General features: G+C 42.0%; 5 protein-coding genes across 8 annotated transcripts; 3 read left to right on the plus strand and 2 right to left on the minus strand.

Moving 5' to 3' along the window:
- The first annotated feature begins 2,658 nt into the window (after positions 1 to 2,658).
- On the plus strand, positions 2,659 to 4,066 carry LOC122132243 (probable polypeptide N-acetylgalactosaminyltransferase 8). The gene is made up of 4 exons (XM_042707076.1): positions 2,659 to 2,923; positions 3,025 to 3,210; positions 3,403 to 3,549; positions 3,702 to 4,066. Exons 1-4 carry the CDS (start codon positions 2,822 to 2,824, stop codon positions 3,900 to 3,902), a joined length of 636 nt encoding a protein of 211 aa, XP_042563010.1. The 5' UTR covers positions 2,659 to 2,821; the 3' UTR covers positions 3,903 to 4,066.
- A 392-nt stretch (positions 4,067 to 4,458) lies between these two features.
- ada2b (adenosine deaminase 2b) lies at positions 4,459 to 9,435 on the minus strand. Of its 3 annotated transcripts, none has more exons than XM_042707071.1 (10): positions 9,034 to 9,435; positions 7,279 to 7,402; positions 6,609 to 6,828; positions 6,130 to 6,340; positions 5,893 to 6,020; positions 5,647 to 5,737; positions 5,419 to 5,527; positions 5,119 to 5,276; positions 4,836 to 5,038; positions 4,459 to 4,735 (listed from the first exon to the last, which is right to left on the minus strand). In XM_042707071.1, exons 1-10 carry the CDS (start codon positions 9,034 to 9,036, stop codon positions 4,645 to 4,647), a joined length of 1,338 nt encoding a protein of 445 aa, XP_042563005.1. In that variant the 5' UTR covers positions 9,037 to 9,435; the 3' UTR covers positions 4,459 to 4,644. The 3 variants fall into 3 exon arrangements, with proteins under 3 accessions (XP_042563005.1, XP_042563004.1, XP_042563003.1); XM_042707070.1 differs by having other exon boundaries at positions 7,170 to 7,402; XM_042707069.1 differs by having other exon boundaries at positions 7,170 to 7,489.
- A 111-nt stretch (positions 9,436 to 9,546) lies between these two features.
- On the minus strand, positions 9,547 to 13,646 carry atp6v1e1b (ATPase H+ transporting V1 subunit E1b). Its single transcript, XM_042707075.1, has 9 exons — positions 13,418 to 13,646; positions 12,460 to 12,525; positions 12,054 to 12,163; positions 11,753 to 11,819; positions 11,560 to 11,649; positions 11,267 to 11,335; positions 10,964 to 11,058; positions 10,780 to 10,867; positions 9,547 to 10,465 (listed from the first exon to the last, which is right to left on the minus strand). The coding sequence occupies exons 1-9, from the start codon at positions 13,448 to 13,450 to the stop codon at positions 10,403 to 10,405; spliced, it is 681 nt and encodes a 226-aa protein (XP_042563009.1). The 5' UTR covers positions 13,451 to 13,646; the 3' UTR covers positions 9,547 to 10,402.
- Positions 13,647 to 14,000: 354 nt separating this feature from the next.
- LOC122132241 (bcl-2-like protein 13) lies at positions 14,001 to 17,478 on the plus strand. Of its 2 annotated transcripts, none has more exons than XM_042707073.1 (2): positions 14,001 to 14,170; positions 16,272 to 17,478. In XM_042707073.1, the coding sequence occupies exons 1-2, from the start codon at positions 14,090 to 14,092 to the stop codon at positions 17,286 to 17,288; spliced, it is 1,098 nt and encodes a 365-aa protein (XP_042563007.1). In that variant the 5' UTR covers positions 14,001 to 14,089; the 3' UTR covers positions 17,289 to 17,478. The 2 variants fall into 2 exon arrangements, with proteins under 2 accessions (XP_042563007.1, XP_042563008.1); XM_042707074.1 differs by lacking the exon at positions 14,001 to 14,170 and adding an exon at positions 14,220 to 14,344.
- A 703-nt stretch (positions 17,479 to 18,181) lies between these two features.
- Positions 18,182 to 23,876, plus strand: LOC122132240 (DENN domain-containing protein 11-like). Its single transcript, XM_042707072.1, has 9 exons — positions 18,182 to 18,788; positions 20,010 to 20,109; positions 20,214 to 20,372; positions 21,275 to 21,419; positions 21,585 to 21,723; positions 22,352 to 22,483; positions 22,570 to 22,720; positions 22,914 to 22,964; positions 23,104 to 23,876. The coding sequence occupies exons 1-9, from the start codon at positions 18,419 to 18,421 to the stop codon at positions 23,297 to 23,299; spliced, it is 1,443 nt and encodes a 480-aa protein (XP_042563006.1). The 5' UTR covers positions 18,182 to 18,418; the 3' UTR covers positions 23,300 to 23,876.
- The last annotated feature ends 1,037 nt before the right edge of the window (positions 23,877 to 24,913 follow it).

The following is a 24,913-nucleotide window of genomic DNA, read 5'->3' on the forward strand; positions in this document are numbered from 1 at the left end:
AAAGTCAGCTACCATGATCTCAAGTTGACCAACTACAACCCCTCAGCATATGGCTTCGACTGGGCTCTGTGGTGCAAGTTTGAGTCCTTCCGCCCAGAGTGGTATGCCAAACACGATGAGTCACTCCCAGGAAAGTGAGTTCTTGTTTGTTTAATCTCACTCTATGGACTATTTATATCTCACACGATTTCCACACAATGACAGAGCATGCACACGGTTGCGTCGGAATGCGTTGATCCGGCAAGGTAAGGTCACGTCATCCTTTGCCGAACTGAATTGTGGCTCTGTCATGGCAAAAGGTGTCCGGGCGCCAAAAGGGGTCCGGGTGATGTAATATTGGCTTTCGAACGACTCTTGAGTGACAGTTGCTATACCAACGCTAGCATTACGTCACCCGGAAACTTTTTTGGAAGCTCCATTAAATACCTCAATAACGTGATTTACCCCAGAGCATCTCGCATTATACTTTGCTACCTGAGACCAGCTTGCCTGTATTTTACCTGTAATAAACCGAGCAAAACAACCATGTGCTTGATGTTTGACTGTGTTAGGAAAGTTGTTGACTCGCTAGTTTGTTATAGTATCAAAGTAATGAAATTTCAACAGGTTTCGCCGCTAGCATCTTGTTAGCGATTAGCAATTCCTCCTTTGTGTTGCTTTAAGAAAGTCCTTAATGTGTTGTGATTATTAGACATATCTGACGGCACCCACAATTACATTTTCACAAAACAGGGAATTGTTTGCACCACCTTTAACTACAGAGCTCATCGGATGAATTGCTAATCGCTAACGAGATGCTAGCGGCGAACAATTGCTAATCACTAACGAGATGCTAGCGGCGAAACCTGTTGCAATTTGCTAACTTACAGGATACCGGCAGGCAGGTGTAGCTATATAAACGGAATACTTCATAGTTAAGGCACAATATTAAGCGACTAAAAAGTAGCTGTGGGCTTTTGAACGACTCTTGAGACTCTCTGACTGATACAGTCAGTTACATAGTGTCCGGGCACTTTTTGGCTAACAGTCAGAGAGCCCCAAGAGTCGTTCAGAAGTCATCAGCTACTTTTTAGTCACCTAATATTGTGCCTAAACGGACACTACGTAACCCGGACACTTTTTGGCTATCAGTCAGATAGTGTCAAGAGTTGTTCGAAAGCCATCAGCTACTTTTTAGTTGCTTAATATTGGCTGCCGGTCTCCTGTAAGTAAGCACGTTTCAACAGGGTTCGGTAGGTTTAGCCGTTAGCATATCGTTAGCGATGAGCAATTCCTCCATTGTGCGACAATATTAAGCGACTAAAAAGTAGCTGATGGCTTTCGAACGACTCTTGAGACTCTGTGACGGCCCATTCACACGGTTGCGTCAGAATGCGTTGCTCGGTTAAGGGCGACGAATCCCAATTCACTTTGAATGGGGTGTCGTCATCCTTTGCTGAACTGAATTGTGGCTCCCTTCAGTTCGGCAAAGGATGACGATGGGGATCGTCGCCCTTAACGGATCAACGCATTTGGACGCAAACGTGTGAATGGGATCTGACTGATAGCCAAGAGGCGTCCGGGTTACGTAATGTCCGGGTTGGTATAGACCCCTTTTGGCGCCCGGACATGACAGCTCCGTTGGGTTCCGTTGCGTTGCGTTTCATGCCTTCCTTGCAGCAAGAGTTGAAAAATCAAATTGCCTTTCATGCATAACTGACAGGCGCAGGCACTAGCCAATCAGATCGCGTTTTTGGTCGTATTTGTACCTAAAGGTTGTTTGTTTGACTTTTTTTTTGCTTAGATTTTTTAAAAGTTACCGAGAAATAGACACTGTACAATGTAAAAACCCCTTTATTGTAACTGAAAAATACGTCTGATCGGATTTGCGAGGTGTCTGAGTCTCCTATCTAATGTTAGCATGCTATAACGTCTCTGGTATCAACACAACCCCATGCGCCAGACTCCTCCTCCGCCATCCATTGGATCAAGGCATTCTAACGCGTACATGTGCATGGTTGCTGTTCATGATGGAGCCCCCAAATGCCAGCACGCCACAGTTGACGTAATTTGCGCGTCCCCCAGAGTCAGACTGTCAACGCCGAGTTCTACTGCAACATTATGAGGCATCCAACATTTGGGTGACTCCCTCAAATTTCAATCAGGCACCGTTTTTGCTTTTAATAGGTGCAGACACAGAACCTGTATGTTATGTTGATGAATTTGAACACCTCGACCCACCCGAATGCAATCTTCGCATTCCATCGCGGCCAAGAAAATAGATATTTTTCTGAAAATGCGCTGGTGTCACACGGCATTTCATTTTCTGCCTTAGTCTAATTAGCATACAGTATGTGAAATCAAATAACAAGATAATTATTGCGTATTTATAACATGGATGACATTGGTTTACTGCTGACTGAGCAATTTATTCAGGTCAGACAAATTAGACTAGGCCTACATCTTCCCAGACGCTCAAGACTTTCAAGGGGTTTAACCTTTGAAAAACGTTATACTTTTTAAAAGCCTGCCAAGATATGTGTTTACATTGAGGATATCTGAGATAAATTAATTGAATTAACTCATAACACAGATTTGCACCTGCTTCCTTGCAACGCTTTGCCACGCCCATATGAATTAATTTCATCGCCGGAGTTCAGATAACACGCCTGGGTTTTGGAATTGTCTGTTTCCGCCAGCCGTTATTGTCCTCAAAATAGGGGTCACAATGTACTTTCATCCCAGTTTCAATGATTCATTCACCAATTCTTCCATCATAAGGTGTAAACTGGTTAAAGTGTATGTATAATTTCTGAAACTGATTGACAGGAGTCCATCCGTTATGGGGATACTGGTGGCAGATCGTTATTTCTTTGGGGAGATTGGAGCACTGGATCCTGGCATGAAAATCTATGGTGGAGAAAATGTTGAATTCGGGATCAGAGTAAGTTTCAGCATATGAATAAAGATATTCTGTGACAACAAAGACAATACACTCTGAGGCTGAGGGTTCTGAACTCTTCTCGTGGGAATGACTGGTTTCAGGTGTGGCTGTGTGGTGGTAGCATTGAGGTGATTCCCTGTTCCAAGATTGCACACTTGGAGAGAGCACACAAACCTTACATGCCAGAGTTGAAATACGTAATGCAGAGAAACGCTCTCCGGGTGGCTGAGGTGTGGATGGACGAGTACAAGCACAATGTCAACATCGCCTGGAATCTCCCTCTCAAGGTGAACAAAACAAGGGAGGACTTGGTCTGGTGTGTGATTTTTTTTTTTTTAAATGACTCGCATAGGGGAAAATGGGACAATATTTAATGATACCCATGCATCTTTCCTGTTTGTTTTATGGAAGAAAAATACTAAGAAATTAGTCAATTTAGCATTTTGCTGCACTTCCTGTATGCTTGTTTGTCTCTGTAGGACCATGGCATAGATATTGGTGATGTGTCTGAAAGAAAAAAGCTGAGGGAGAAACTGAAGTGTAAGCCTTTCCAGTGGTACCTCGACAATGTCTATACCAACTTAGAGCCGAACATTCTTGAACTGAACATTCTTGGCTATGGAATTGTAAGTATAGCATAATTTCTTACATTGAAAGTTTGACTTTCGTACAAAGTTGAGACTAACAGTTATAACAGTATATACAACTACATACAGTTAAGGCTGATATTTAAAGGAAAGGCTATTGGACCTATTGTAAAAACTGGACTTGATGTCAGTTGCAGAATGACATCAACACAAATGCATGTGTGGATCAAGGCGACGTGCCAGGACACACTCCCATCTTATATGGCTGTCATGGTTACACCTCTCAGGTATTGGCCAGCTCAGCATATATTTTCAATATGTTAACAGATGCACTGAAGAGACTTCTTCAAACAACATCTCAAATATCTCTTGTTACAGGCTTGTTACTATAGCTCTAGTGGTGAGATATATATTGGAGAAATCCATTTCCACAAGGACCAAACCAACCGCTGTCTAGTGGACCTGGGCTCAGGAGAACTTCCACAGCTACATGATTGCGATAAGGCCAACCAAATGGGTCTTACTGTGTACTGGGACTTCAAACAGGTGAGGCTCTCAATAAGCCTGAAAATATTAGTTTTCTTACTAGTTCTATTAGTCTTATGAAAGAAATATATGAGACATCCATGAGCAAGATGCAACATAAGTTTGGTTTTGGTGATGTGTGTTTCTTTGCCACACAGGGGTCTGCCATACAGAACAGACAGACAAAGAGATGTTTGGAGGTAAATGATGCCAAACTCGTCATGCAGAAATGCAGTGGTCAGCACTGGAGGATTAAAAATGTATTCAAAGACTTTTAAGACTAAATAATAGAAATGTCCTCTGCAGGTATTTATAGACAGCTACTGTCCTGACAAATATTCAGGTTACAAACCACTATCTCATAATATCTTGTCAAAGCAAGAGCAGAGGGGGTATGAAAAGGTAAAACACCTACGAATGGAATGAATGTAAGATATTTATTTACATTATTTTATCAAAAAAGTAATAAGCTATCATCTGTATAAATTATATAATGGAAGTAAACACTACTGTAATATTTTAATGTGAAAGTCTGTCTTCTGCTTTTCATTACAAAAAAGATCATGAAGAGGTTTTTGAAAGACAGAGGATCATAGCAGATATGGGTCTTTATTGGCATTGATCAGAGATAAATTTGTCCCACTTCTTCTGCCACATGTCCAACAATGCCTTCTTTAACACTGGGGACAGGGAGCTGTACCTGCCAAACAAGCAAGAAGTTAGGTTAGGTCTATGTGTCTCATCTTTCATTCCACGACTACAAAACTACAGCTCACAGGTAAACTCTCTGAAATGCTTACTTGATTGAGTTCATAGCTAGTTCTTTTAGGGTGCCCAAGTTAGCACTCAAACCGCCAATCCCAACAAAGGCCTCGTAGAAGTCATAGGAGAGTCCACTGGTCCCAAACAGAGTGGGGTCATCAGAGCTGATGACGACTGGATGACCTTCGGTCATAAGAACTGCAGCAGGGTGATTCCGCATATCTGAGACAAGCTTTAGCACCTGTTCTTAAATGGGAGGCAAATTTATAACTGTGCCAAAATTCAAATGAATGAATTTTTTAAATGAACGAACCTCCTTACCTGGTTGGATATGGGACATACTTCCACAGCCACACCTTTCTTTCTGGAAAGCTCTTTGACCAGAGGATGGTGAGGCAGTGCATAACCATGCCCAATCCGACTAGAGTTGAACAGCAGGGCATCTAACAAGTTGGCATCCACATCTGTGCCCTCCAAGTCTTCACACACACACACACACATACAGTATAAGCATATATGGTTCACAACCACGTGCCAAGTGGTGGTGGATTGTTGGACCAATATATCTCAGATAAAATCTCCTAAAAGTAAAAAGGTATTTGAACATGAACCCTAACTCACCAGTCTCTCCTGCATGGAAATAGTAGGGTAGATTGACTCCAAGATCAGCAGGGAGAGACAGTGCCTCCCTGAAGTACCAGAGAGGCCTTCCATCATCCTCCCTTCCCACCTGTTGTACCGTGTGAATCAGATAGTCATGTCTTTTGGTTTAAATACATGAAGATGTATAATTATAATACACCTGCATGAATAATTAATTAATATTTCATCAGTGGTGGTGCCCCTCACCAAATCAAAGCCTGCAATGAGTTCTGGGAAATTCTTTTGCATTTCAATAGCGTCCATGACAGCAGCCTTGATCATAGATACACTCTGAATCCTGTAATCAGATAATAAAATATGACTTTATCATATCAGTCAACCCACTATACCATTTACATTGTCTCTATTAGTTTGATGTGCATAGACTAATGTTAGATTTAATTCATTTTATTTATAGATTTATATTTATATAAACCTATTTTTAAACCTGACCTGTGGCTAGATAGTATGATCCGTATGCCCAGGAAGTCTGGATGTTCGGCTGAAAACTTTGCACTCACATCCTGATAGGCTTTTAGGGACCAAACTTTGTCATGGATGCTGCCATCAAGCTCATAAGTCTGCAAATCAAGTTGCACTGCATTAACAGTTTTTCTGATTAAACACCATTTGCTAAAGAGGGTTTAAATGCAAAGGCTATCTACACACTTGCATGGCAAATGCACTTACCTTTGACAAACCACTCCTAATCTCAAGATACATAACATTGTCTCCATAGAATTCTTCTAGGCTTTGGTAAAGGTAGTCTCTAAACACAGGTGCATAGGTGACCAGTCCAGAGATGGCAAGGAAAGCATCATCAAACCTCGCCCACACAGATTCCTGACTTGGGTACGCTGCCTCTGGGTCCTCAGTAAAGAGGGTGAGGTTGCGGACCAGGCTAGAGAATAACAAACCACTCAACATGAACATGACATGTAAGTCTCCACAATGGAAAGGTAGGTCATCACAATATTTCATTTGCATGCACTTTGGGGCGGTTTCTGAACCACACCTCTTTTCATTCATTCATTCATTCATTCATTCATTCATTCATTCATTCACTTATCCATTCATTCATTCATTCACTTATCCATTCATTCATTCATCAATCAAATCAATTCATCCGTCCATCCATCTCCTCATTCATTCATCCCTTCATTCAGAACCTGTTGTCAAACTCGTCAGGGTTGGCCATGCCGGCTCTCAGGCTCTCCAGCAGCTGCCAGTATAGGCACTCCCAGCGTGGGTAGGGCTGCCCGTCTGAGAACAGGAACCGCACTGAGCCGCCCCACGCGAAGCAGATGTAACAATGGGGCCTATAGGTGACATTCCTCACCAGCCACTCGGCGCTGGCCAGGACCGAGCTGTGCACGTGGAGCGCTGCGCCTGATATTTACAAACAGCCAACAGTCACGTTTCACTTTACTGCGCCAGATGTTTCTAACCAAAAACACTTTCAAATGTAAGCACACAAATTTAAGGATGCTGATGCAGATGTTTTAAATACTCTTCACTTGTGCCAAAAAAACACAAATGCAGTGAAGTGACATGGTGGCAAAAATTAAGATTAAGGACCTTGGAAGAGTAATCATGGCATCATGACAGTACAGAGAACATGAAAACAACACAACAGCCATCAAACAGTAGTTGTTTCCCATCCATCTTATATCGGATGGGCACTGACAGAACACCTGGGTGATGGGTGACATAATGGCGTACCTATATACCTTTTGGCATTTTCCGAAGAAGTTTAAAGATAGCACTCTGCTGAATGAATGGCCGTGCCTTGAAGTAATGCATGGAAGGAGGGAATGGAACAGATGCCATCTCCTTCACCTTCAATTTGTGCAGATATGCGCTCAGCTGCAGCTCCCTCGGAGTCAGAGTCACACTGCCCCCTGTCTGCCTGGAGGCCTCCTGTCGCTTCAGCATCTCCCTTTGATGTGGATTGGGGGCACCACTGCAGAGGTTAATGAAGGCAAAGGCCATCATGGAGAAGAGTGTAAGCCAAGAGCTATGGATTCTGTGGGCCATGTTGTCCAATGATCTAAACAGTTCAGAAATACAGAGTATTAGGACACATACACATCATGCAATAGGAAAAACCTGAAAAATTATACATTTGTGGAAGAGCAAGTACGTACCTTTCCCACCGATGGGTGTAATGACCGCGGTTGTCCTAATTAATTCGTAGTTTAGGCTAGTGCCTAGAGTATTTGTTTGGTGGGAAATTAATTAAATTATCCACTAATTCAAAGTCAGTGAAATATAGGCTATTAAATCATTATTTTTATGATTTATTTTGTCCATTTGTTAGTGCGTGTTTGTTTTCTTTATTTTTTGCAAACACAATAAACACACGATCTATGCTACCGCACACGCAGGCCATAGCCATCATCATCCAAATACGATAAAAGTAAAGACACAAAAAATATTGAATATATATATATATATATTATTTATAACATATTAATTATAGAAATACATTTGGCATTAAATGCCAATACATTGTACAATTAATTATACAAATGTAGACATACAACTTTTTGATGGATTTTTAGAAATAGGCTGTAATTCTTTATTTGATTTCACATTCGAAGTGACCGTGCTATCATTCTGAGACAACATTAATCCATCTATTTGAGCTTATTTCATTTCCTCAAACGTTTTGACCACATTATCCAAATAGATTTTTTACAGAGCATTCTGTATTGATAAAAGTATCTCAAGTTGCGACAGCCGCTCCTCGCCCACGGTGGCACGCAAGATTTTAATAAGCGACTGAAGTAACGTTATGCCTGTGCGCTATTTGCAGGAATTGTGAGATACATTTTGTAAAGATTTGTGTAATTGGCTGTATGAAAGTCTAAAACCTGACCCGTGGAGAGCTCACCCATCTCCAGACTTCTGCACATTTCACGAAAGGAGAACGGTGTGGAACTTAAGCTTTCATTGTTTGTTTACAGGTCCAAGGACATAGTGCGGTGTTTTTCTCCCTCTGCAGGCAGTCATGACAGTATTGTGTAGTAGAAGGGAGTATCGATTAAAATCTTTGATTGAATACACTGGAAACTGTGCTTAACACAGCTTGTTGAACATATATTGCAAAGTGATTATACTAGCCAACACTGCTGACTCCAGAATTTACCCACGGCACCCACTGAAGCTCCGCTAGTGGGCAAAAGCCTTGTATCATGTTTGATTTAAAGATAATACACATTTCGGGATAACCCAAACCCCACTCCGTAGAACATACTTTACACAGCACCATATCAGAAAAATTGTATCTGTTCAATATGCTGACTAATAATTTCCTATAGATCTTTTCCCCAAATGATCATTCGTTGCTATAAGGTCACACACAGTTGTGTTCTATTGTGTACAATTGCATCGTGCTCGAGTTCCAATGACTTGAAACCCATCCAAAGGTAGTACGAATTAGTCAATGGCAAACCACATCTAAATACAGAGAGGAAAACCACAAACTTCAGATATATATATATTTTTTTTTTTACATATACCGCCAGCAGATATTAGAACTACAGAGTATGACAGAATTACAATTGTCGATGTACAGAAAAATAACCTTACCATTACCACATGATGTATCTCGAAGGATCTCCAGGTGAAGACTGAATGAGTGGTAAAATTCAGTGAGGCATCATGTATAAGCACCCGCACTTATATTCTTTTTGTGTCCAGTAAGTAAAATGTCTCAATGGCTGCTGCTACTTAAATGTGCTCCCTTTTATATTCTTCCTGCCTCAAAATGTACAGAATGACCAAATCTATCACTTAGCACACAGTAGGCTCCATGGTAGGCTTTTATTGGACTGGCTGGCTAACAATGATCGTGTGTCTAGACAATTCATTCCCCCATTTTAGCGGTCATCTGTCAGCTGAATTCTTCCACTGGCCAGAGACTGTTCCATGAAGAATGTTATAACAATCGAGCATTTGTGACCACTGTTGGACCACAAACGACTCAGTTTTGGGAAAATAAGATGGGCATTTTCTAAACAGGCCTACCCAGAACTGTGGAAATGTGTCGGTGCGGCTGACAAACACAACTACTAGTGCTAGTAACAAGACACAAAACATTGGTTATTTTTCATAATTATATATATTTCTTGAACATCAATATATCCTTTCCAGTTGGAAGCATTCAGACCAATAAAACAACATCACAGCCTTAAATATATGAATATGCATACCCAATTCTGAGACACAGCACATACCTTGTGTTACAGAGAATGACAGAATCATTCAGTTTGACTGAAGACTCAGTTAAGTGTGCAGTTAAAGCATTTTAAAATCTGACCAAGAAAATGGATGTAATGCTGTTCAGCTAATCTCCATAGCACAGAAGTAACCTACTTTACAATCTACATTGCACCTCGTCGTCACTGAACACAGTCTGCACAATGCTTTGAGGATGCAAATACTATCTATGCTGAAATCAGGAAACCAATGCTGGAGAATCAGTTCCTCTTCGTCATATGGTTCTTATTTCCCTTGCCAAAGACCTGTTGTATGGTTCTATGCCCTGCTCAAATGCCAAGTGTATGTGGCTTAGGAAAGGACAAAAAAGGGTTTACACCGCATTCGTTTTAACATGACAAATCAAAACACTGGGCTTCAGGAATACCAGAAGGTGCAGTGAGTTGTCAGGTAATGGTTACTGTCCATGGGACTGGTGTGTTGTATAAACGTAAGCATCACTGAGCAATAATGGACAGACCACAACAAAAATAGTGGACGTAGCACTAAAAAACACATTTGGTCTTTCTTCTGTTTCATAAGGAACATCGACATTTATATACACACACACACAGACAGACATGAGGATGAGACCGTTCACACAATCAAAATAAAAAACCAAAACAACACAACACCAAATACTGGACTCGTTGCCCTTGTTTTGCAGCCATTTGCTCTGCTTCTGGGGCAGTGTCATCCATTAATCCATGAACTTCCGGTTCGGGTTGGCGCCAAAGAGGGTCACCCTGATCTCGGGCATCATCTGAAAGAGAGAGGAAACCACTTTTATAGTCATACATCCAGAGGTTCAGTGATGTAGCCACTGACATTGTACAGAAGAAAGAGCTGCATGGACATTCTACAATTTCTACAGCTACAACAGAGTAAATCATTCCATTTCCATTCTCAGTTGAGCTATAGGAAATAAAACACTATCCTTTTTCCTTCATCTAAAAGTTTCAAGTAAAATCAGTATCGCATAACAAAGCTTAGTGCATGTATGGTACAACCTAGCCTAACGATGTCTAAAACGAGTTCATAAAGTGTTTAGATTCCACAGCCAGTCCTACACTTTACCTGCTGGGCCATAAGATCAAGCCTGCTCTCCAGGGTGTTGGAGACTTTGATTTTCCCATCTCCATTGTAGATTTCAATACCTCCAGAGCTGTGAGGACACACACACACACACACACAATTACCTGGACTGCAACAAAATAACAGTATATTAAGACAGACAATTATGACATAGTGAATCCCTTACATGTCCGAAGAGAGACATTTATCCTGATCAATGCGGACCTCAATGTTATTCTTCACTGCATCTTTGAAGATTGGGATGTCTTTCTGTACAGCAGCCTGAGAACAAACAAATCAGCAAATCAATTATTTTTCACTCCAGGTACTAATTTCAAATCTGGAGAACAGCTTCTACATATCTGTAAGACAGTGTATGATCACTTGACCACTGAAACGCCCCCTTCTTTGGCCACATATAGTGAAATATTCGACTGGGTTTCTGATGGGTATTTAGAGCCACAGTGATGTGACTACCAATAACACTTACCTGTACCACAGCCAGGTCCTGCTTACGGCACCGGAGGGTCACTTTGGTCTCCAGCAGCTGGTAGAAGCCCTGATAAGATACAGAAAACAAAGACATTATCTTTTTTTTGTTTTTTGTTTACACACACACACACAATATAAGGTACAAATTAAAGGACTACTTGATGCTCAACACAACACATGTTGTTATGCTATATCTATGAATTCACAGGTCAAGACACATTTAAATTATATTATAAAACTGTATTTTCATAGCGCTCTCCTATACTCAAGTACAACATAGTGGGTTCTCACCTGCAGCATGAGTCCCTCCATCAGTGCTGGGTATCTGGCAGGGTCTTTAGCCACATTAGCAAGTCGCTGACGAGCCTCATTCAACAAGTCCTACACACACACACACACACACACACACACACACACACACTTATCAGAACAACTTTACCATGACAAAGTTATTAAACACAGATGTAGTATGACAGACACCTACTGAAATCATGTCATCCCGAGCCTTCAGAACCTTGAGACGAGCCTGATTCATCAGGTTAGACATCTGACTGTTGGTGAGAAAGTGGGAAAATGTCTGTCATTCTACACAGAGGCTCAACTGGCTACACAACTGTCTAAGTGTGACAAATAGGAAGTCATCCACTATAGTTCAGGCCTGGTGGGAAATTCCATCTGTTGTAAGGGAAGGCACGAGGGCTGACTGGTGGTGCTGGCTGTAGTCAGGCTAGTTGTCTTGGTGTGTGTGTGTGTGTGTTGGATAAGGGGATCTGTGTGTGACTCACATTTTCTTCTGCTGCTCGATTTGCTTCTCCTTCTTCTCGTAGTATTCCATTATCTTCAGACGCTGCGTCTGCACCAGGCGACCCTTCTCGATGTTGAACTCTTCCTCAGCCTGCAGAGGGGGACAGTGGTGTGTGAGACAGCGTGTTTTCTTGCAGATTGCAAATTATACATTATTTCTTGACATAATCAAATGGGTGCTAACTGTCAAAATGATTGAACACAACAGATTTTGGGACAAGCTGAGTGATGAAGAATATTTCATGAAAAGCGTTTCTCTTAAGTTTGATAAAAACTTTTTTGTGCAACTGCCATACAACATATGGATATAGGGGTGCCTCTACTAGTAGTTGTGTGAAAGATGAATCATGAATGAGTGTTGCTGTAAAAGGAACAAATGATTTTAACCTTGGCATCAATTTCCTCTGCCTTTTCATTGGCCTCCTGCTCAATGAAGGCCATCATGTGCTTGATCTATTTGAGGAGAAGAAGAGACAATCAAAATCTGCCATCAAACACCCTACTTTGTGATGAAATAAAATATATTAATGATGAAGTACTAGTTCCCTTGCTTAAAATGTGTTACATTATTTTTAACATTAATCAAACATGGTCTTAGAATGTCTTCAAATACCTGGAGTGAGACATATTTAAGCTGCACATTAGCACATGAGTGTGAACTCTGTCATACCAAACCATACAATTACCTCTCTCAACTTTCACTAACGTGTAGTATGTGCCTGTCTTATGACTTCGTCATCTAGACAGTGCAACTATGCCCACTAAAAAAAAGGGTTAGGCTAAATATAAGGTTAATTTTGATATGAGGAACAGAATTCCTGATTATTTATTTTATTTTCTATAACTGCTGGAATTCTGACATAGATGCATTCATTCAAATTCACCAAAAGGAAGAGAAAAACTATGCCATATTTTGCAGCCACCCCATGATCAGCGTCATGTGACTTTTCAGAAGGGCCGTGAAGCAATAATGGCCAAGATCATATTTGATGTAGCTTTACCTGAGGAGTGAAGGGTAAATACACCAAGTAACATTACACATTAACTAATCGTGATTGAAGGCCCACTGACAACTACTGGCATAGCGTACTGGCTAGGTACTGGGCGTTACAGTGTCTAAACGAAACACTAACCGCTACATTCACACTCAAGATAGTATTCACGTAAGATAGAGGTATTTTAACCTCTTGTTTGATACAACATTTTGCTGGCATCAATTAACATATCAGACGCTGCACGATAATTGGACTGAGCTTTCAAGCATCCTTTCCTGAAGGTTAAATGCATCTAATGACGTTCCTAGCCATCGCTGGCTAACGTTAACGTTAGCGAGCTAGCTTCCTACCTGTTTCTGGACATCTGCATCGCTTAGCGCCATGGTTCTTGGTGGATAGTGTAAAATTCCTGGAGAATTAAAACGGTTCAAAAATGCAAAACACCAACTGCCTGGGGTAGATCTTGGGCGAAACACTCAATCTGCGGATATATTTGCCGTGCTATTCAAGGGACAAATCCCGCAGTATTGAATCACGAATACGTCCAGGACAGATCAGCTGATACTAAGTCAAGTAGACGACTACTGTCACATGACATGTACTTCCTGTTTGAAAAACCAATAGGAGATCAGTGCGTTTAGCATCAGAGTGGAAACAAATGGAACGGGAGATGGTGATTACTACAATACAGACCACATATATTTTGCTATCTATTAAACTATTGTGTATCAAATAAAAATATGGTACATAAAAATAGTCTCCCAACACGTGGATCAGTAAAATACCACAGTGATGCACATTTTAAATTCAATAATACAAATTTAACATAACACATGATGTTTTAAAATGTGTCAATTCTCTTTACAGTTTGTGCACACCTGTATTTTGCCACTAGATGGCACTGGGTAAGGTTGTCATTTTGTTTTTAATCGGCATGACAACCCGCTGACTTCCACAACTGAATATGTGATAAAGAAAGTGCCGAAGAGTGTGCAACATTTCCACTTGAGTTTGGTTCATAGATGGTTTTGAACAGGGGGAAATGTGCTTCTGCAAGTGAAATAGCGAGGAGTGACATCAGAGACATTCCAGTGCAGCAGTTGGTCAGTACAGCATGCTGGAACTCTCTCTCTCTCTCTCTCTCTCTCTCTCTCCTTCTCTCTCTCTCTCTCTCGCTTCTCTCACGTCCTCTCCGCTCTGCTTAGCCGTGTGTCTCTTCCTTCTGCGAGATACTCCTGTGCTGCGTTACACTCTCTACAGCCTCCAGGGGAAAACAGGTAGGATTGTTATGATCTCACCGAGCTTGTTGAAACAGAACTATTGCGGGCTGTATTCTACACATCTAGAAAGCTCAGGGACGAAATAGACTGTGCGTGTGGTGTGTGTTTATAGGGGCATGGGGAAGTGGTCTAGTTATGCTGGCCGATAAAACTGAGATTAAGTGTTCCCCTTGTGTGGGGAAAGAGATAGGCTTGAGGCCCTCTCTGCTCTCCAGATCCTCTGACTGTGAGGAGTTTTTAATGAATTATCAAGAAAACATGCCAAATCCTACTTGTTCTTGAACAGCAAGCATCCATCTACTTGCCCAGTCTTCTGCTTGTTGTTTTTGATGGTAGCCTACAGTTAATGCAATCAGGGAAAGGATTAGGCCTAGATTACAAAGTACGGTTAATTTGGCAGCATTGCCTGCAAACCCGTGTCCCAAGCCTGTCTGCCAGAGCACTCAGTGTGTTGACTCAGACTGTAAATTCTCCCATTACTCAGTCTCTCCACTCTGTTTAACATTCAGACTGACCTCTAGTTGCCGTCAGTCTGAGCATTGCAATGAAAACTATGCCTGACTGCCAGAAGAACTGGAACCTGACCAACCCACATATACTTTGGTCAGATTAATGCAGATGACATAATTCCGCCATTAAGTGGTAATTGTCAATCCTGTTACTCACAGAGAACACACAGAGAGTGATAATTGGATAATCAGATTTTAGGGTCTGAATCTGATTGAGTACAGGGGGCAGTCTGGATCGAAGTAATTTGTGTTTAATATACAGAACAGTTTGTTTCATTCCACTCTTTCCAATTTTCCGCAGAAGTGTATGAGATCCTAGGCATTGCATTAATGCAGAATGAGAACTGGTCTGGATACCAAACTCAACAGGGCACATGTTTTTGTAGTGACCCAACTCCTCATTCACAAAGTCTTGGTAATTTGCCAGTTTGGCCTTCTCTCGTAGTCCTGCAATTGTGACAGCAGAATAGGACAGTGATTATGTTGTCCTGTGAACTGCAAACATGGTTTGCTCCCAGCTGAAATCAAAGCTCCAGTTAAGTCTTAAGATCATACTTAACTTTTTCTGCTGAGTAATTGGACACCTTTTGGAACTGACCTATGGTTACCCAGTGCAGATGAAATGCACTACTCTGACCTAGCCTTCGATTGTTGACCATCTAAAATTAGATTATGTGGTTTAACAGAATCAGCAGATACCTCCTCCCTGTGCTGCTGGCATGTTAGTGGAACTGTGAAAAGGGACGGCAAACCGAAGCGCGCTGATAATGCTACGACGTCATGCAGATCAACTGTGGAATATATTTACCCACTGCATTACAGATGCAGAGAACGTGCTTATAGAATGTATGTTGGGAAGCCGAGGCTCATTTTCCATTCACAACTGTGTGACCTCCGATCTGCAAGTGTCATCTTACGTGCTTGTTCGAAAGTTCAAGTTTTACTTGGTTTCACTGTAACCGTCACAGGAGACAGCTGAGAGACTTTCTCTCTATCTCCCTCAGCGTGTGGAACATGCTATTTTAAAGCTATACTGACCACACAACTCAGTGTTCCATTGTGCCACACTGTTAAGTGTTTTCCGCACTATGGTGGCTATAAGGGAGAGACCCCGGTTGTGCTAATCTGTCCAGACCACGTCCGGGTGCGTCATGTCATGTGAAATTTCCAAAATAGCTTCCACTGCACGGGGACAGATAGATATGTATATATAGCCAGCTATGTGGACACATGCCTATAGATAGAAGTGAATGTTTAAACAGGATAACACTGAAGATGTTGACTGAGGTGACATTCAAGGATATGTGTAACATGATTTAAATAGCTAGTTAATATGAAAAGACAATGCATGAAATTAGCATGAAGCTAGTAGTATTGGCTTGTCAAAGTCTTTTTTCCCCCTTCTATGTCTACAGGGCTTTTTGCTGAGTCTGGAGGGAGAGGCCCAAGGGGCGCCATCCTTTACAATGGAGGGTCAAAGCGCTGCCACCCCGTCAGGGGAGGGGCAACTGGGGCAACTCAGCAAGACTACAGTCCCCCTGAGCCCAGAAGAGGTCAGCTACCCCAGCTCCTGGCAGACAGATAGCCTGGCTTCATCATGGGCCACCGTGGGCACACTAGACCCGGAGGACGCCAAAAGCCTGGAGGCCAACGAGGCTTTGCTACTGGCTGAGGAGCGCAGTGAGAACCACTCCTCCACCTCGGACATTGTCCACCTGGAGCGGGAGGAGGCAGAGCTTCTGGAGGAGGCAGAGCGGCAGGCGGAGGCCAGATCTCTGAGGGACGTGGAGGTGGCTGAGGAGGTGGAGGAGCTCCAGAGTAGCATGATGAGCGTGCTGGGTACAGAGAGAGAGCTGGCGGAGCTCAGGGTGGAGCAGTGTCTGGATGTCTCTGGGCTGAAGGCGCCAAATACTATGGAGCTACTCATGTCTGTGGAGGAGCCTGAGCTCCAGGACGAACCAGAGGAAGTTCTCTGGCCTCTTCTCAGTTCAACGCCCCCACCTGCAATCCCAGAACCACCCGTGCTTGCTCCTCTCCCTGTCCCTGCGCCACCAGTCCTTGTAGATCCAGAATTCCAACCACTCATAGAGGTACCTCCATCACTTCCCAGGCTAGAGGAACAGCCGCCAAGAAAGGCACACAAAGAATCACAAGAAGAAGTCAAAGAATCCAGAAAGGAGCTTCCCATTCCTTCATTCTCTTTAGCGCCCCCAGTGGAGGTCCAAAAAGATCCGTTGGCGGAGCCTGCTCTAGCTCCTCTGGCTGTAGAGGAGTCCTTCGACGCCAAAGAGGTTCCTGTGACACAAGAACCTGAGCCGACTGTCCCTCCCTCTTCTGGCTTTGAGCTCTCCACACTCTTCTATGGCAGTGCCGCCCTGGTGGCTGTAATGGGAATGGTGGCCTACGGAGCCCTGGCACTCAGTCGGAAGTAGCCCATAGTTTTCCACCCCACACTCCATCACCTTAAAAATGGACATCAATAGAGACTTTTTGTGAGTCTGTAGAAATTCAACAGAAGATGTAATGCCACAGTGAAATTACACTTAATGTAAAACAAACATTGATCAGTGTGTTTAATTCTTCTGAATTTTAATGAAATGACTTTAATGTTATCTGAAAATGCTCATATCTAATTCGTTTTTATTGCATATATCAGCCCACCCATAAAGTGTAGTTTCATATTAGGCTTAAAAGAAAACAAAAATAATTGGCCTACACCATCACGTGTAAGATAGACCTAATTTCTGAACAAACACCCATTAAAATGTGTTACCTTTAGTTAGTGATTGTTTCTCTCAGGTCCTACCATTAACCATTGCACCCTTTGAAATGTAGGTTTACCCCCAGCTCTGAACCTAACTCCACCCACTGCATAATTTTGAAAAATTACAAAAAGTGGGCAAGAGCTGGGGAGGTGGGCCACCCATTTTATTACGTGGATATGTACCAGCGTGTTGAGCCATTTTCTTAAAAATGGGAATTTTGTCTATAATAACACCAGCATTGATGTGTTTTTATCACAGTTCAGTCATACCATTTAGTTTACAGCTTTAAAAAAACCACTTACACTTTAAATGAGTGGCTATTTGGTAGGCTTTAATACATCTTCAGTGTAATATATCTATCTGATCTTGTCGAAAATACGATCTTATTGACATTTTAAGTGATGTAAATTCATATGTGGGTGAATTAAGGTGTAGGTTTACCTATGTATAAGTGACATGATAAAGCCGTAAGTCGTAGGGCCATTGACATCAGTTTTAAGTCAATCGAAGCCATTTGTTTGGCCCCCAAAAGGGGCGTTGCCATTTCGATGACGCGACCCCCGCGGTAATTATATGCCCCTACAGGACGGAAGTAAGGCTTATCTGGCCTGTGTCAACATTTGCCATTCCAAAGTAGCTCACTTTAGTGCTGAAATATGGGAATAACGGTGACTGACAACAAACGGTTAAACCTAGGGTGTAGATCTTAGCCAATGCTATGTTTTGCTTGCGCTATGCACACGTCGTCGTTCTCTACCGTAGAAATTGGTAGAAATTAAAATTTAAAGAGACTAGTTATGGCAAAGCAGTCTGACCGATCAGCGCTCCTCGACTGGGAGGAGGTTGCAGCTGTGGAGGAGCCCTCCTTGGCAACCGAAGTTAACGAAAAATGTCCCCGAGCAACCACAGTAAGTAGCAGGGCACTTGGTAGCACTGTGCCCGGTACAGGATGGAGTTCAGGTCCTGGAGAGACTGCGCCCGGCGAACTAACCAGCTCAGACACAGGTGTCCTAACGGATAAGGTTGCAAGTTTGTGGGTCTTGCCAAATGATGTTGATAAACTGCAAGGAAGGCAGTATATGGCAAAACGAAGAGACGTAGAATGGAATCGCAGACAGCAGGACCAAGTTATTGCCGTGTTTGTGGTGACATTTGATACAAGATCGGGTGAGTTACTTTTTGCGCAAAATGCCATACCATTATTATAAAAAATTGAATCACCAATCTCCGGTGTAGCCTATACACTTAGAAATAAATCAAACATCCCTTTCATTCACACGCACTTCCATTTGATTTTGAAACAACATAGATGATAGGTTGGAACAAGCAAAGGGCTGGGATTAGGCATCACGAGTAGGCAATGCGTGCACCTGGTAGACCATAAGACTTATCCCGAGGGGGGTCTGTGTTGGAATTTGCCAACTGTTCCTGTTCTGATATGTGTAACATGAGTTACGAAAAGCTGTTCCAGTAAGCTACTTTTCAGAAACGCTCTGTCATATAGCAAAGTGATTTTCTTTTTTACTTTAGGTATACCTATATGAAGGCGCGTGTGTAATGTGTGTGTGACTCTGGACCCTCTAAAGACAGGGGTTGCTTTGTTTTTTGCAAAGTTTGGCGCTCCCTCACAATAGCATAGTGCGTTTCCAACGCAAGAGGTTTTATTTTTCACCCCATGCAAAACATCGACTTTAGTAGCCTATGCGCAAATATGCTGGAAGAGAACCCTAAAATAAAATTATATGAGGGAATGAAAAACTATTGCGAAGGAATGAAAGTATATCAGAAGTATAATTTACCAAATCTTCCCAGAGTCCCAGTATAGAACAGTAGCATAAGAGGTAGAAGGGGGATCTGGAGATTTGCCTTCTGGGCCCCGAGTGACTTGGTATCACGAGTTGCAGTCTGCAGGCTATCAAACACGTCATGCACTATTAATGCTTAATGAGGGTAGAGGCGCATTATTCATTATTTAACTACTGAAACATATGATTAAACGATCAAAACGGATAACTGTGTCTCGGCAGTTCAATACATTTATTTTTAGGTTCAGAATTGGAATACGTTATCTGAAATTCTATCCTCGATGAACATCCATGTTTCTCAAATGTTTGCTTAGGTGAGCGTATTGGAGCAGTTACCTTTTTGTTTACCTTTTAACGTCGAACAAAATAACCAGTTTGTCCAAGATGAGGGAAAAGCAGGTTATGAACAAACACCAGTGAGATCCTTCCTCGTCCTTGTTTACAACTTTTTAACGGATAACACGTCTGTGTCTACCTGTCAGAAGATTATTGCATTTAAGTGGACCCAACAGTGCTGAAGTTTAATAATTAAAAAAATACTTCTAAATACACACTTTATAGCACACTTCTTTTGCAATTTTAGGTAATATGTTGGAATGGTGCCTCCCACAAGATTTTAACCTAGATGGAGTTGAGTTCAAGTCCATGGCCAGTGGCTCCCACAGAATTGCCAGTGACTTTGTGTGAGTTTTGAAATGCTTGTTTGCAGTTCACATCTAGATGAGATGGTCCTCAAGTGTCTCTACACATTGTTTTTTTTCTCTCGTTTGCTTGTTCTCATTATCAGATATTTCCGGAAGGACTCTTACTTTGGCCTGGCATGTTTTGCCAATCTGCCTGTGGAGAGTGAACTGGAGAGGGGGGCACGGATGAAGTCTGTGGGCATCCTGTCTCCTTCCTATACAACACTCTACCACCACATGGCATTCTTGGAAAACCAGGTCAGGTGAGAAGGCTCTAAATGTACTTGTATTGCACATTATCTCCGCTCTGTTTGTTTGATCACTCAAGCTTCATGTTTTATATGCCAATTTTACCCTTTACTTTTTTTACTGAACTCATTGTTTTGTCCCCCATTTCATTTCACCAGTAATAATTGGGTAATTGACGAGACAGTATTTAGCTGTAGCTCAGCGGGATGCATAGGGTGGTTGCAGTGCCAATGGCAAGATTTCAGTGTCCCCAGAGCAGGGGTCAGCATAAACAATGTAAACAACGGTTCTCCTGTATCTCAGCTGTGAGAATGTGGAAATGGGGCATGAAATATTGGATTACTCTAGAAGGAGGCATTACTAAATAAGACTATTCCTACACGTGACGAAGTTATTTTAGGTATTTATACTCTTTTATCAATGCACTGTAACTGCGTCAGCCAAATTTTTCATTTAAATTTCCTGGAAGAAAATGGACTCTTTTGCAGCACGGGGGCCTGTGTGGTTTGTTTTCCACAGTTCATGCTGTCTGACCTCTGTCAGCATGGCTTTGTTTGCTGTTTTCACAGGAGATACGCTGTGCCAAGTGACTTGTGTTTGTCCTTGGCCACAACGAGGTCACTGTCACAAGATACCGTTACCGCTATTTCCCAGTGCCTAGTCCCAGTCTTCAGGGTGCTTCAATCATTTGCACAAAGCTCAACCTCTCACGGCAAACCGGTTAAAGGAAATGCTATTAGCATGTGATTAACACAATACTCAGATTAAAGTAATTCCAGATTAGTTTCATGGGTTGTCAGCCAGGATGGTGGATTTACCTGCCCCTTTTGCATAATCTGGCAGTAGATCCTACATTTTTTAGCAACCAGTTTGTTTGTTGGATGGAGTCTGTATTTTATTGGCTTTGTGGATGCAGGGACCAGTTGAGGTGTCCTGGCCAGTACTCTGCTTTGGAGGCTTTCTTTGAGCAGAGGAAAGGTTTGCTTCCTGCCAGAACAACATGGAACAACATGGTTGCTGCCGTGTCAACTCCCAAACACTTCATGAGTCCTGAAATTAAGGTAGCAATCTGAAGCAGTTTTGTAGGATACTTGATCACACTGACAAAATGGTCTTCCTTAAAAATGACACTAACATATATCAAATGGCTCACAGCATTGAGAAATGTGGATCAAGCATTCAGAAAATGGGGGATCTGATGGATGGATGTGTGTCTGTCTTTGAAGGTCTCTCACCCGGCTGGATGCGTGTCTCAGTTCGTGCAGTTCTTTGGAGAACAGGTCATGGTGCTGTGGAAGTTTGCTCTGCTGAGGAGACGCATTCTGATCTTCTCCCCACCTCCCGTGGGAGTGGTGTGCTACAGGGGTGAGGAGAGACCGCTAGCATAGTGATGGAGATCATTTCCAAACACTGTTAATGACTTAAGAATATAATAATCAAGTGCCTTGTATTATTAATTACCTTATATGAATCATGTACTTATGTAAGCAGGAACATGGCTTTTCTGTGTTTCTGGATGTGTGTAACTTAGATTATTAGGTGCCACTTAGTCTGCATATGTACAAGAGCATGTTTAGACCAGAGGTGATAAGAAGGGTCGAACTGTGCTTCTTCCGACCTTGTGCAAAACTTCCATCCTTGCCTCGGACGTCAGAAATCCACCACATGGTTATCCCTGCTGAACGCTAAACTTCTGTCTATATAAACCTTGCGCGATGTGTTTAATATTGCTTCACTTTCAGCCTTGTGCTGGGAGTGAGCCCGATTGCAATTGTTGTTTGTCTAATAAATATACTTATATGCAGCTCAGGAGTCCTGAGGTCACATAGTCACCCAGTTAGCACTACAGCCTTCACACAAGTCAGACGCTGTAATATAGACGATACCAAAGGCCAATGAACAGAAAAACGGACCCTCCCCCAAATGGATTACATGATTATTCTGATGTAATATATTGTGTTAAGATGTGAAGTCCTCTTTGTTTCCCCTGCAGTGTACAGTTGCCTGGCATTGGCCAGAGTGCCTTTACCTGGTGTCGGCAAAGGACTGCCTCCGTTTCGCCCTTTCTTTTATGTGAATGTGACCGACATACACACCCTGGAGACAGAGCTGTCATATGTGGCTTGTAAGAATGCTGGAAATATCCATTATTTCTTAAAAGTTTTGAATATTGTACATGCTAACTGTTGTAGCTGTCCACTTGATGTCAAGGTACAACCGAAAGGATTTTCGAGGAGAAGAAGCACCTCTTTGATGTGTACGTGGACAATCAGACCGTGCAGACACACAGGGAGAGCTTGCAGCCACTGCTTCGGCTCACCGGTTCTGACCGAGAGAAGTACAATAAATTCCAGGAAAAGAGGTATGATGCCCTGCAGTAGTAATTTTTGCTCGTCACAATCACAGTAGACAACTTGTCTAGGACATATTCATATGTCTTTGCCTTGAAAGACCTGGGAAGTATGTGCACCAGACATTTGGACCCTTGGCATGAGTCAACACTTTTACTGCTTTTACTTCTGAGTGTCCTGATTTATAAATCATATGTCTTCCAGGAAGAGGCTGGTGGGTGACTCCAGCTACACTGAAGAAGAGCTCTTCATTTTGTAAGTATGATACAGAAAATACAGCATGTATGCAATTTACTCATCATTAGGAACAGGCTTCTGTTTTTTTTTCTTTCTTCTTCTGTTTGCACACTTTTTTTAATTTTTTATTTAAACTTTTTCTAAATTTATCATGCAGGTTTTTCTCTGAGCTGAACACTAAGATTTTCCAGACTCTTCTGGAGGTGGCGTCCAGTGTGGACCGCGCCCTGACCGAGCAGCACATGCAGAGGATGGGCCTGGACCCCAAGGCCGATCACAAGTTCCTAGTGGACATACTGGAGACGTACGGCATCGATGTCATGCTCATGATTGACACCTCCTGTTGCTTCTGAAGTAATCACAGGTGGACAACCAGAAAGTACTCCTTTTTGTGGTCACCCTCGCACAAGCTGTCAATACCTGTCCACTTTTCTAAAGCTGGCGAACCAGCCCAAAGACTGTACTGTACATAAAGGCAATTTAGATGGCAGTAAATATATATTTAAATATATAAATACATATATTTGGCACTACATGCGTATAAGCTTTAACGAGGTCAAACACCGGAGTGGATAAAGACTCACTGCACAGACTGAGATTAATTGACCACTCGTGAGTCTGATCCTCCGCAGATCCATTTCCTTTCGATCTAGTCAAGTATCACATATACAGTACTGTGCAAAAGTTTTAGGCAGGTGTGAAAAAATGCTGTAAATCATTGAGTCTGTCTGGGATTACATGAAGATTGGTGCATACAATTATCTGAGGTAAATAGCTGTGACACCACAGTGTACAAATTGGTCATGCAATATGACAGTGCATTTTGCAACTGGCACTTACATTTACATTATTTTGATGCAAAGGTAAAAGTGAAAAAAAAATGCTGTAAATCATCGAGTCCGTCTGGGATTACATGAAGAGACAGAAGGATTTGAGGAACCCTAAATCCACAGAAGATCTGTGGTTAGTTCTCCAAGATGTTTAGAACAACCTACCAGCCGAGTTCCTTCAAAAACTGTGTGCAAGTGTACCTAGAAGAATTGATGCTGTTTTGAAGGCAAAGGGTGGTCACACCAAATATTGATTTGATTTAGATTTATCTTCTGTTCATTCACTGCATTTTATTAATTGATGAAAATAAACTGTTAACACTTCCATTTTTGAAAGCATTCTTAGTTTACAGCATTTTTTTCACACCTGCCTAAAACTTTTACACAGTACTGTATATTCGATGAATTGTTGCTTTTGTAATACAGGTCTAGTATTGTTTTATTTTTACAGTGTGTCTGATCAATAAATCTGGTCGAAGTGTTTATACAGGACCAAAGGTGCTGCCTTGTGTTGTAGAGGGGAGGGGAGGGGAGGGGGGGATCATGTTGATTTTGTGAGCAGGTGTGTTTCACTCCCAAACCTCCCTGCTCAGCATCTCCCCTCAGCCTCCTCCAAGAGATGTGTTCAAACTGTGCAAGGCATTACGGACTGTAAGGTATTCGACCGAAATACAAGTTCCAGTAACAGCAGATATATCAGACATTTTACAGTCCAGAGCTGCTTCATATTTATACAAAGCAATAAGACAAAGTAATAAGACAGGTTATCAAATCAGAGTCTTTTGTAGAGTTTACTATATTACAGTACCCCCCTTCCCAGAGAATGACTTTAAGAAAGATAAAGGTAAATGAAAATAAATAGAAAATAGTAATGGTGTTAAGCTTGAGCCTGCATCATATCCTACATATAACTACAGAAAGAACCACAATACCTTTGCCCAAAGACCATAGATCACCCTTTTGCCATGAAAAGATTAACTGCCATACCCACAGTTCTTTACGTGGGTAGCTCAAATCATATTAGTACACTGATTCAGAGAGAAAAAAAAAATCCCAAATCCGCCCATGCATACTGTGCTCTCATTGACAGATTCACAGAGGCAACATGTTTTTGACTGATTAAGAGGCGTTTGCTTT

Source organism: Clupea harengus, unplaced genomic scaffold, assembly GCF_900700415.2.
Source record: "Clupea harengus unplaced genomic scaffold, Ch_v2.0.2, whole genome shotgun sequence".
Lineage (NCBI taxonomy): Eukaryota > Metazoa > Chordata > Actinopteri > Clupeiformes > Clupeidae > Clupea > Clupea harengus.

Coding starts and splice junctions, on each gene's coding strand:
- LOC122132241 (XM_042707073.1), top strand. CDS start 14,090: ATGGTTTTGAACAGGGGGAAATGTGCTTCTGCAAGTGAAATAGCGAGG. Junction 14,171..16,271: donor ACATTCCAGTGCAGCAGTTG/GTCAGTACAGCA, acceptor CTATGTCTACAG/GGCTTTTTGCTGAGTCTGGA.
- ada2b (XM_042707069.1), bottom strand. CDS start 7,476: ATGGCCCACAGAATCCATAGCTCTTGGCTTACACTCTTCTCCATGATG. Junction 5,528..5,646: donor TCATTGCAGGCTTTGATTTG/GTGAGGGGCACC, acceptor ACGGTACAACAG/GTGGGAAGGGAGGATGATGG. Junction 5,039..5,118: donor TATGTCCCATATCCAACCAG/GTAAGGAGGTTC, acceptor ATTTAAGAACAG/GTGCTAAAGCTTGTCTCAGA.
- atp6v1e1b (XM_042707075.1), bottom strand. CDS start 13,450: ATGGCGCTAAGCGATGCAGATGTCCAGAAACAG. Junction 11,650..11,752: donor CTCGGGATGACATGATTTCA/GTAGGTGTCTGT, acceptor GTGTGTGTGTAG/GACTTGTTGAATGAGGCTCG. Junction 11,059..11,266: donor AGGACCTGGCTGTGGTACAG/GTAAGTGTTATT, acceptor GTTTGTTCTCAG/GCTGCTGTACAGAAAGACAT.
- LOC122132240 (XM_042707072.1), top strand. CDS start 18,419: ATGGCAAAGCAGTCTGACCGATCAGCGCTCCTCGACTGGGAGGAGGTT. Junction 20,110..20,213: donor AGAATTGCCAGTGACTTTGT/GTGAGTTTTGAA, acceptor TCTCATTATCAG/ATATTTCCGGAAGGACTCTT. Junction 22,484..22,569: donor AGAGCTGTCATATGTGGCTT/GTAAGAATGCTG, acceptor CTTGATGTCAAG/GTACAACCGAAAGGATTTTC.
- LOC122132243 (XM_042707076.1), top strand. CDS start 2,822: ATGGGGATACTGGTGGCAGATCGTTATTTCTTTGGGGAGATTGGAGCA. Junction 3,211..3,402: donor CCTGGAATCTCCCTCTCAAG/GTGAACAAAACA, acceptor TTGTCTCTGTAG/GACCATGGCATAGATATTGG. Junction 3,550..3,701: donor ACATTCTTGGCTATGGAATT/GTAAGTATAGCA, acceptor ACTTGATGTCAG/TTGCAGAATGACATCAACAC.